Source organism: Bemisia tabaci, chromosome 6, assembly GCF_918797505.1.
Source record: "Bemisia tabaci chromosome 6, PGI_BMITA_v3".
NCBI classification, from domain to species: Eukaryota; Metazoa; Arthropoda; class Insecta; order Hemiptera; family Aleyrodidae; genus Bemisia; species Bemisia tabaci.
Window position 1 is genome coordinate 19,025,577 of NC_092798.1, and position 11,407 is coordinate 19,036,983.

General features: G+C 35.2%; 1 protein-coding gene across 3 annotated transcripts in view; it reads left to right on the forward strand.

Moving 5' to 3' along the window:
- Window positions 1–11,332, forward strand: part of Kdm2 (Lysine demethylase 2) — a 35,973-nt gene extending 24,641 nt beyond the window's left edge. For all 3 annotated transcript variants that reach the window (XM_019058725.2, XM_072302000.1, XM_019058717.2), the window contains exons 5-14: window positions 209–409; window positions 1,403–1,672; window positions 2,490–2,648; window positions 3,497–3,688; window positions 4,093–4,350; window positions 5,029–5,190; window positions 5,735–5,827; window positions 6,687–6,776; window positions 9,120–9,239; window positions 9,944–11,332. In XM_019058725.2, the coding sequence (XP_018914270.2) occupies window positions 209–409; window positions 1,403–1,672; window positions 2,490–2,648; window positions 3,497–3,688; window positions 4,093–4,350; window positions 5,029–5,190; window positions 5,735–5,827; window positions 6,687–6,776; window positions 9,120–9,239; window positions 9,944–11,020 (2,622 nt within the window). In that variant the 3' untranslated portion in view covers window positions 11,021–11,332. The remainder of the gene's footprint in view (window positions 1–208; window positions 410–1,402; window positions 1,673–2,489; window positions 2,649–3,496; window positions 3,689–4,092; window positions 4,351–5,028; window positions 5,191–5,734; window positions 5,828–6,686; window positions 6,777–9,119; window positions 9,240–9,943) is intronic.
- Window positions 11,333–11,407: the final 75 nt, after the last annotated feature.

Genomic DNA, 11,407 nt, shown 5'->3' on the forward strand with positions numbered 1-11,407 from the left:
AACGCCGATTTATCCTTTGTAGAACTCGTTTCAGTTCCCTTTCATAATGATACTGTCCACTGCTCTGAATCCAATCTTGCCTCATCTCGCAGCAAAAATCATCCGTCCACCACCAACAATGAATCGTCCAAATTTTTTATAAAACGAATTTTTCTTTAACTAAGTAACATTTATCATTTGCTAATCTTTTTTTAATTTGATATTGCAGGTGAGGCAAATAGATTGGGTCGATTGTGTTTGGCCTCGACACTTAAAGGAAGCACAAACTGAATCTACAAATGTGCTCGAAGACATGATGTACCCCAAAGTACAGAAGTATTGTTTAATGTCCGTCAAAGGTTGCTATACTGATTTCCACATTGACTTCGGAGGAACGAGTGTTTGGTACCACATTCTTCGAGGGAGGAAGGTAATAAAGCTGATTGATTCACTCCATGGCCAAATTATCCAATCATGAATCCTTTTGCACACATTTTAAAATCCTGTATTTCATCTTCCACAGTGGCGTGTGGTGAAATTGTATTTCTCTTTCAAAGGGACCCAAGATTTCATTGGACACCACTGATCATCCACCATGAGAATATCACTGATGTGTCAAAATCTCAAGTTCCTTGAATTAAAATTAGTTAACACTTTTTTAGTGGTCTTTCATGTAAGTAATTGTGACCAACTTAGTGAGAGTATGGCAAATGCAGAATCACAAGCCATATCTTGAAAAGCAAGGAATATTTTGAAAGCCTCATTTATCAAAAATATCAAGCTTTAGTTGCTTTAGTTACATGTAGACATTTTCCCAAATTGTTTGTCATATTGCAGGATTTTTGATTGAGTTTCAGTCTTTTTTTTTTTTTTTTTTTTTTTTTTTTTTTTTTGAAAAATCTTCAAAATAAGAAACTCAAGATAATTTTTCAGGATCACTCAATTTTAAAGAAATGAATATTCTGCACTGCTATGTTCTGAATGAGTATTATTATAACTTTTCCTGACACTCAGGTCTAGACTTTAAATTGAATTGCGTTGTGCTAGAACTCGTTTTGGAAATGAGATAACTCTGAAACTAGTCTTAACACCACTTTCAGGGTTGCATAAGTATCATCAACCCAAAAAACTAAAGATAGAAGAAATAATTTCTGTGGTCTTCACACAATGCGATTCAATTAATGTTTGGTTTGGTTTCATGAGTGGCGGTAGCCACATGTAAATTTAACATTGTTTGAAAGGATATAGTTAAAAAGCTTTCTTTTGACATCCCATCTTTATCAAACTTCTTCTGGTGTTACAAATTAAACTCTCTCTCTCTTTTTTTTTTTTTGATTACTTGGCTACTCTCCAGATCACTTCAATTTTTCTACAACTTTTCTCTACAGATCATTCGTTTCAAAACTTGTTTTTTGTCCAATAGGTTTTTTGGTTGATACCTCCAACAGAGCACAATATCCAACTTTACGAACAGTGGGTTTTGTCAGGTAAACAAGGAGATATCTTCTTTGGTGACACCGTTGAAAAGTGTGGTAGAGTTACTCTGATAGAAGGATGCACCTTTTTCATTCCTACTGGTTGGATTCACGCAGTTTACACGCCCAAAGATTCACTAGTGTTTGGAGGAAATTTCCTGCATTCTTATGCAATTGAAAAACAGTTGCGAATTGCCCAAGTTGAAGATTCAACTCGAGTAAGTCTTACCAATTTATAAATCGATCATTTTCCTTTAATATGTAAACTGCCTTGGTTTGCCTTATATCCGCAGCAAGTTGAGAGGCACAAGAAACTTGCTAGTATGATGCAATTATCGCTCAGAGGCAGAGGTAGGGTCCCCTCTTGGGCGTAGATGTAATGTTAGGTTCAGATAAGTATGCGATGATAGAGGGCTCTTTCTACTGAGCGAAAATTATTTAAGAATGGCAATTGTAAAACTATGACTATTGTATTTTAATGTTAGTGAGTTAAACTTTCTCTAATCACTCTGTAGGTAGGTTGGTTTACTTTGTTCAAAACTCCTACAAAAAGGCCTCTTTTATTTTTCTTAATTTTCCAAGAATTTTAAGTTACTGGGGTGGATCAAATTATAAGAGACTCAAAGCAAATGGTGGTTTTCCCCTCCATTTTCTGATAATTTCACCTTTACAGCTGAATGTATGTGGTGATCATCCATTCTTATTGTTTCTTTTTTGCAGTCTACTTTATTCTCCCTGGAATAATTTGCAAATTGGTACATTATCCGCTGATCATAGTTTAATGAGCATTCTTTATATCATCATCAACTCATACTCTCTTTTGTGGAGCTATCATCCTTTTAGTATTTTAAAAAAGTTTTGTAGTAATGAACAACGCATTTAAGTAAGTGACTGAAAAAATTTTTGCTTCTGCCACGATCCATGTGTGGTCAATATTTAATCTTTAGGTAACCGCAAAAGACTGTTTTCGGGGAGACTCAAGTTCGCAATGATGTAGAACAAATCAAAGTAATTCTTATTTTTAAATGTTTTCAGGTTCCTCAGAAATTTCGTTACCCTTTCTTCACAGAAATGCTATGGTATGTGCTGGAGCGGTATGTTAGCTGTTTGTTGGGAGTTTCACATCTGGCTGAAAAGGACTCAGCCGTACAGCCCTCTCCGCGGTCATCAGAACACACTCATTTAACGCATCAAGTAATCATGTTTTATATTTGTAGTCAAAATTTGTTAGGATTCAGTTTAACAATTGAATTTCCAAGCCAACTCATAATGGGTTAAAGCTTTCATTTTTACAGATTCAGTAGTAAAAGGTAGGGAATCTCTACCAATTCCACCAGTTCGTATCCTAACAATTTTTTTTTTAAAAATTTACTTTTCTCATTAATAAATAACTTTTTAAAGTAAAATTTGCACCCACTCAATGGCTCTAAGATGAAAAGAGGTTCGCGGTAGAATATTCAGTTATCATGATTTTTTTTAGACCTGTGAACAGGAGGTGTAGAGGTTCTTGGTAGAAAATACAGCCATCATGATTTTTTTTTAGATCTGTGAACATGAGGTGTAATTCCGAGACTCTCAATAGTTTGTGAAAATTTTCGAAGGAGGCTAGAGACTGCTATTATTTTTTCTTATCCTCACTCAACTCAAATTTGTATGAGCCATGTCAAAATAATTAGCAATCATAAAAAGTCAACTTTCCACTTACTTACTTTTAGACGTTTGATGTACTTCATAAAAGAACATCGAGGGTACATCATCTTTATGTCTTTCATGTGCGAGAAAATCCACAATTATCTCAAACAATCTCTAAATAGGTCCCCCTTTGTGATGGATTTGTCTTATAGGGCAGGGTGGTCCGACTATTTGTATAGCCGGAAGATCGAAAATAATCACATGCCTGATTTGCAAAACTAATCTTAGAATCTAGTTTCAAATACACATGAATAAAATAAAATCTGTATTTATAAAAAAATTCATCCTAATAGTATTTCTTTGTCACTAAGATAGTTGATAATAACCCTTCTGTTTTTTATTCTTTTCAGGAGCTGCACGGACTAAAGTCAATTGTTACGTACCTCCATTGTTTACCTGCCAACAAGAAGAATGTCCCTGAATTAATAAAGGATCCAGTTGCTCTAATTAAGGACGTAAGAACTCTAGTAGAGCAGCACAGGCATGATAGTTCAGAATCAGCCGTTACTGGAAAGCCTGTTCTCAAATCCCAGTTTGAGAAAGTAAGTCGCTTAGCTCTTTGGCATTCCAAAATCGTACTACATGACCATGCAACGGGAGCAGCGCAGTTGGGTGCTCTTCAAGACCCAGATGCCATTGAAATGAATCCTCTTGTTGACTTATCCGAATCTAACTTATATTTGTTGTTCTCTAATACTATTTTAGAGCAAATTTTTATCGGTATCAATTACATTCAAAATTAACGCAAGTAGAAATTTTTCAACAGCAACAATTTCAAATTATTACATTCAGGAGAACTAAAGAATGTGGTAGTACCTCAACTAAGTGCATTATAGTTTTCAGTTGTGGTGGTATCAAGGAATTGTTTATTTTGGGTTAGATGAAGTTAAGTACTTGGTTCTCAACGTGTAAAGCGCACAAATTAATAAATGTCTCTATCCCGCAGGATTCCATTCGTCGAGCACCATTAAGCAAAACTTATCAATTTTCCCCGGGGCCTGACCGGGGTCACGGGCATCCGAATGGGAAATCCAAAATACCTCGGGGCAGTGGCAATGGACCAAGAAGACGGAGAACAAGGTGTAAAAAGTGTCAGGCTTGCAAACAGGCAGACTGCGGTGAATGTATATTTTGTCAAGATATGGTCAAATTCGGCGGGCCAGGACGTGCAAAACAAACATGTGTCATGAGACAGTGTTTACAAGTGAGTTACTCACACAGATTAGTCCCCTGTTTAATATTTCTCAAGAATTTAGATTTGTATAATTTCGTCAAAATCTTCCTTTAATTTCCCAAAGAAGTTTGAGAGACAAAGAGATAGGCTTGGAACTGACTGTCATCCCCAGAAGATTTATGAGAATATGTTCAAGTGTATTTACTGAAGAAAATACATTATTTTTTGTTTTGAATTTTGACAACTGTCTGCTAGGACATAAATTCTTGACATTTTTATCAATCATAATAAATTTCATTCTTTTATTGTGTGTAATGTGGTAATCACTAGACATACAGGGCTTATGCGCTAGTTGAAAGGAAGGGGAAGAAGAAGTAGAAGAAAAAGAAGAAGTTTGAAAGATTCAACAGTAGCAAAAATACTTTTTAAAATATTCCCACTTTCTCCAGGGACGCTCACTACTTAAGTATGTGATTAAAATGCGAAATGCACTGACAGAATCCAAACTTTATTTTTTAGTCCTGCATAATTTCCCTTGTCTGCAGAAAAGATAGGAACCTCTAGCTGAATGCCATGTGTAAAGTCTCGATTTACTGTTCTGCTAGAACAAAATTATCAACACAACCCAGTTCATATCGCTCTATTCAGAAAATGATGTCACCTTTTCATTAAAACCATATTCCAATTGAGCCAATGTTATTCTTTCAGCCAATGTTGCCTATCACAGCTGCGTGTGTTTCCTGTAGTTTGGACGGCTGGGGTCAACAGTTAGTCATACCTATTCAGAAAACAAACAAAGAAACGCCAAGTTCCTTAATGGAGTGCAGTGTATGTTACGAAATCATCCACCCAGACTGTGCGGCTAAAGTTGTAAGTGAAGTTGCTTTTGCCTTGAATTCACTCTCATATCTGAAATTTTTATTGATTCTGAGCGAAATAATTTTATGAACTTTTCATCCTCCACTCAATTTAATGCTCTGCTTTGAATTTGTCGTTTTAAATTATATAGAAGGGGAAAAGAAGAGTTTTTCTAAATTCTTAAATATTGCTCATCAAGTCCTCTGTGCTTTCGTAATATTCTACTTTTTGCTTTGCCTTCTCATGATTCATCAACGAAGAAAGCTTTCACAATCGGATTATTAATTCTTTTTGTTGCCTTTAAAGAAGAAGAAAATGAAAAAATTCCCTTTCTCTCTCTTAACTGTGACTCTTTTCATACTTAACCTTAACATAGAACAGAAAAAAAATTATTCTAATTTGTCACTGTACGGATTATTCGAGCTTTTTTTCCAAAATTAAGATACTGTAATAATATTGAGAAAGCTAATTTTCAATTGCAGCTACAGTTATCTTTTGCGAAATGCGCATCATTTTGTTTATCTGATCTATTTTCTATTCATTAATTTTATTACAGTGTGCTGATTCTGAAGGTATTGTCAATGAAGATTTACCAAATAGTTGGGAGTGTCCAAAATGTTGTAAGGATGGGAAGAATGTTGAATACAAGGTATTTATTATTCCTGTTTTATTATTATTTTTTTGAATACATTATTTTAATTTAATTTTTCAAGCATCTACATTTTCTGGAAATCAGAAGTCTTTTAATAAGCTTACTTTTGTTGGTGAGAGCTGGTAATTTTATTATTTAACAACTCTTATGCCACTTATTAAGATTTAAGATGATGAATCCTGTAGCTCTGACAACTCAGTAAGAATTTGACATCTGTAATTTTTTCCTAATGTACTGTTTCTGCCGAGAATCACTATGCGCTATACAAAGATGTAGATAACTTTGTAGGATCACGATAGCTCTTCGAAGTTAAAATGCATGATTTCAGGGGGCAGCACATTAAGATTGTCGAAATTCTCAATGAAAAATACACTTTTTGCATGCTCAATACACTGTTTGCTCTGATAATGTAATTTTCATGAAGTACACACATTGCTCATGGCCATAAGATTAGGTAATAAAAAGAGACTACTGGAACGGTCCATAAACATTTATATTACATGTACCAACAGGAATACGTTGTTTCTAGACGTCACTTCAAACTTTAAAAGCGGAATTCTTGGGATGCTCTATGTCTCAAAAATGTAAAAGGAAAATGTGTGTAAATTTATTTTGGTGTTATCTATCTGAAAGTACTTTAAAATGATGGATGCCAGAGCTCTATTGTAATCAGTATACCTTTAAATCCCCACCTGTACCTATTAATCTATCAGTAATGTTATCTATCCATACCTATAAATCTACCCACAAATTAAATTTTCACCTTTCCTGATTATGGCATAACCCTCAAGACTGTATGTTGCAAACTCATCCTAATTCCGCCTGACTCATCATTCATTTTTGTTTTTCATTTCAGCCGAGACATTTTCGAGCGCGACAAAAGTCAACTGATATGCGGAAAATGCATAGTGATGGCAGCCCTATAATGAAAAGAGAGAGAATGGAGGTAATGTTCTGTTCAAAAAGTTATTTTTGTCCCTTCTCCACATACACTCACAATAATTGTGCATAAACCTTTTGAAGGGAAGGAAGGTTTCACTTTAAATGATGTCTCTGTTACCTCAAAGTCAAAGTAAAACAAAGGAAACATCAATTAAAATGAATTCAATGCGTATGAAAAGAATTCCCAATTTCTGCTTGAAAGCTTTTTCAGGAAAAATTTGCTGAGTAGACATTTGAGAATGTTGAAAATCTGCAAGAGAGCTCAGGAAAATTGATATGAATGGCGACTATCAGTGTAACATCCCTGCAATGTTAAACTGAAGTGCATACATATTATCATTCTAGAGTTGTTGCACAGATTTTTAACATCCTGAGATGTTAATTCAGTAATTTTTTCCCCCTTGATAGCCCACTTTTCTTTTAGAATGAACAGTCCAACAGCTAATTATTTCGGTCAAGTATTTAAACCAACAAATTTATCGTTGTGATGAAAATTAGGTGGCTGATAGTACTTAAAGATAGCCAAATAAATCATGATAACCAAAGAACTATGTATCTTTAACTCTCAAATTGAGATTGCAGCTCTGGCATTTTATGTATGAATTAGCTATGTGTAATTCTAAATGAGTATTTTGAGTTAAAATTGAACACCATATCCGTACTCATTTTTAGTAGAAAGGAACGGAAACTCAAATGGTTAATGTTTATTGAAATTAAGTATGTACCTATACAGGGTGTGCCAAAAGTCCGTCCCACCCCTGCTAACTTTTGAACGAATTGAGCTAGGGTAATGAAACTTTGGGAATGTTCCTATCTCAAAGGGGACCATCTTTTGGGGGGGTCAAAATTTTGGTCCCCCCTCAGGGGGGGCGCGGGGGGCCCCCAACTTTTTTTTTTCAAATGGCAACCCCTATCTTGTGATACCTCATTTGAAAGAGCATAAAAAACTAAGAATTTTGGAGCAAACCGCAGATCAATATCTTAATTTTTGACCGAGTTATGATAGGTCAAAGGTCAAATTTGACCTATTTTCAAAAAATCATAACTCCGGTTCAAATTATCGTAAAGAAAAAAATAAAACGGGAAAATTTACCAAATTGTGTCCGCTTTTGAGTAAAAATTTCAGAAATCACTTCGATTTAATTTTAAGGGGGGGCTCGGACCCCCAAATACGTCAATTCAAAGGTCATTCAATTTTCCCGCGAAATAAGCCAATTTACCCTAGATTTGCCTCCACATTATCTCAGTAAGGCCAAAATTAGTTCAACATTACGTTGGCAAGTCCCCAAATTTCGGGAAAGGTTAAAAATATCGAAATTTAAGGTGATTAAATTTGACCGTTTAAATTTCGTTTTTTTTAACTTTTCCCGAAATTTTGGGACTTGCCAACGTAATGTTGAACTGATTTTGGCCTTACTGAGATAATGTGGAGGCAAATCTAGGGTAAATTGGCTTATTTCGCGGGAAAATTGAATGACCTTTGAATTGACGTATTTGGGGGTCCGAGCCCCCCCTTAAAATTAAATCGAAGTGATTTCTGAAATTTTTACTTAAAAGCGGACACAATTTGGTAAATTTTCCCGTTTTATTTTTTTCTTTACGATAATTTGAACCGGAGTTATGATTTTTTGAAAATAGGTCAAATTTGACCTTTGACCTATCATAACTCGGTCAAAAATTAAGATATTGATCTGCGGTTTGCGCCAAAATTCTTAGTTTTTTATGCTCTTTCAAATGAGGTATCACAAGATAGGGGTTGCCATTTGAAAAAAAAAAGTTGGGGGCCCCCCGCGCCCCCCCTGAGGGGGGACCAAAATTTTGACCCCCCCAAAAGATGGTCCCCTTTGAGATAGGAACATTCCCAAAGTTTCATTACCCTAGCTCAATTCGTTCAAAAGTTAGCAGGGGTGGGACGGACTTTTGGTACACCCTGTATGTGATAGTAAATAACCATAATTATCCAAACAGGAAGAGAAATTATTCAAGGTTTTTTTAGGGATCCTACGAATTTGAACCAAAATCATTAAAATGAATTCATGAAATGTATAAAATTCTCATCAATTTCAGAACACAGTCAGGCAATAAGATTGCAGGTATTATCAAAAGATGCATAAAAATTAAAGTGGTACCCCAATCTTTTTACATATCTGACTATTCAAAATTAACCTCTGAATGAACGCACTAAACCTAACCAAAAAATATTCAAGGCATTGTAGCAACAAATATTTTCCTCTCACTTTGGATAGTTAACCAAGCAGCTTTGGTCAACTATGCTGGGAGTATAAATTTTTTCAAGTTTATCAGGAGATCAGAATATCTTATAATGTCCGCCGTGGTTTAATTTCAGGATCATTCCGGTGGTGAAGATTCTGATTCGTCAGATAGTGACCGTACTTACCAAGATCATCCTGCAGCCAAGAGGATTAAATCTGAATCTCCCGAGGACCTTCAGAACTCAAGTGGAATGGTAAGCATACCTAAACATAGTATGACTCCAGTATTTCCATAATTTCCTCATTTTCCAATTCCCTGTATTTCCATAATTTTTTTTTGCTTTTCCCTGACTCCAAAATTTCTGAATTCCCTAAACCTTAATGAAACTGGATTTAGATTTTTTTTCTTTTTAACTATACCAACTTTGACTTAACTTTTCACAAGATTTTCACTTCTTCTAGTGATTTGAATCACAAAAAAGGCATCTGAAGTTGCTCATGCTCTCTTGAACGGCACTAGTTGAAGTTACTGAACCAATGAGCCACTTGCAAAATTCCAGGACTTTTTCTTTGATATCCCTGACTTTTCCAGGTTTTCCAGACCGCTTGAAACCCTGAATTCATTCAGCAAATGAAAGTAAACACCCCATTCTACTCATCATCTTAGAATTAAAGCTGTAATAAGACAACAGTCAAAATAATATTACGGCGCATGATATTTTAATATTAGGTGTAGGTACCATTTTTGTGCTCAATCGAAGCAGCTAAACAAACAAGCCTTTTTTATTTTTTCTGCATTTTACCAAAATTGAACACAAAAAAGTCACATGTTTGATAGATTATCAGCAATTAAATCACAAAACATCAAATCTAATTCTCTCTGTTTTGTATTTTTTTACTGCTTTGGTTGTTTCTTTCTTTGAAATACATCATTCATGTGCATTTGTGCTTTTTGCAGAAATGGTTAAATGGCGATTCAGTTCGAAGTCGGAATTCAGATGAAACAACATCCAACAATAGTGGAGCTAACATAACTGCCTCATCCTCATCATCATCAACTACGTGTGAACCGAGGAAATTAGCTTTACGAACCCAGTTAGCTTATCAGCTAAACGCAAACAGCAATAAGCCTTTACGACGGCCATTGTATGTTGTGCGACCATCACCAGCACCGTCAACCCCTACCATAAAGCAAGAGCCGGGCGTGAATAGTGGCAATGCAAATATGAATAGGACATGCTTACTCGCAATTTTCAAGTATTTGTCCCCGACAGATTTATCCATCTGTGCTCAAGTTTGTCGGACTTGGTCCCAGATTAGTGTGGATCCTGTTTTGTGGAAAACAATGAACTTGCAAAGTAAAAAACTCACTAGTTCCTGTTTGACAGGTATCGTGCGGCGACAACCTGAAACTTTGAACTTAGATTGGACGAATGTGGTCAAGAGACAATTGACATGGCTTATTACGCGGCTCCCACAAATGAGGCACTTGTCTTTGCAAGGTTGCCCCGTTGTAAGCGTAACAGCTCTCAGGACGTGTCAGTGCCCACCTTTACAGTCTCTAGACTTAAGTTTTGTTACTGGTATGAATGATGCTGCCTTAAGAGAAATCCTTTCATCTCCCTCTGATTCAAGACCGGGATTAATTGATACCAAATCTAGACTTAGGAACCTAAAAGTATTAAAATTAGCCGGTTGCAATGTTACTGACGTTGCAATACTTTACATTGTGCAAAATATTTGTAATCTTAGTGTTCTTGATCTCTCTCAATGTAACCGATTGACTGATGCTGGTATTTCACAACTTTCATCTCAGCAATCGCTTACTCTTAAAAGTCTCCAAACATTAAATTTAGCTGGTTGTAAGTTAATCACAGATCAATCTCTAGATCATTTGGTAAGGTGCGTGAATCTCTCAAGACTTGATTTGCGACACGCCCCTTTAATTACTTACTCAGCTGTACAGAAGTTCATTTCTCACTCGAAACAAAAATTAAGTATTTTTGATAGTAAACTAATCAAACTAAGTAAATAAAAGTTATTGTCTTTGTATCATCTTTTTTATCATTGTTTTTTGTACGTGTGGAATAATTTTTGTATTGAAACATGGTTGATAATGCAACCAAATCAGTTGTTATATTTTCTCGCTTAAATTTTTTCGAATCATTGTGGAGAGTAACTTAATGTGGAGTGACTTTATGAAATTTATATAGGAAACAAAATTGCTCCTATGAACAAAAGTGTGTATTTTTTGTCTTTATCTGATTTTATCAAAAGATTTATAATAACTACCTAAATTCCTGAACTTAGGTACAAATAAAAAACAGAATCTTTTAATTAAAAGAAATCTTTTTCTTTCTCTTTTTTTTGTTCCTGGATGAGATCGGTTTGAGCATATCAATTGATTGATGGTTGATACGGC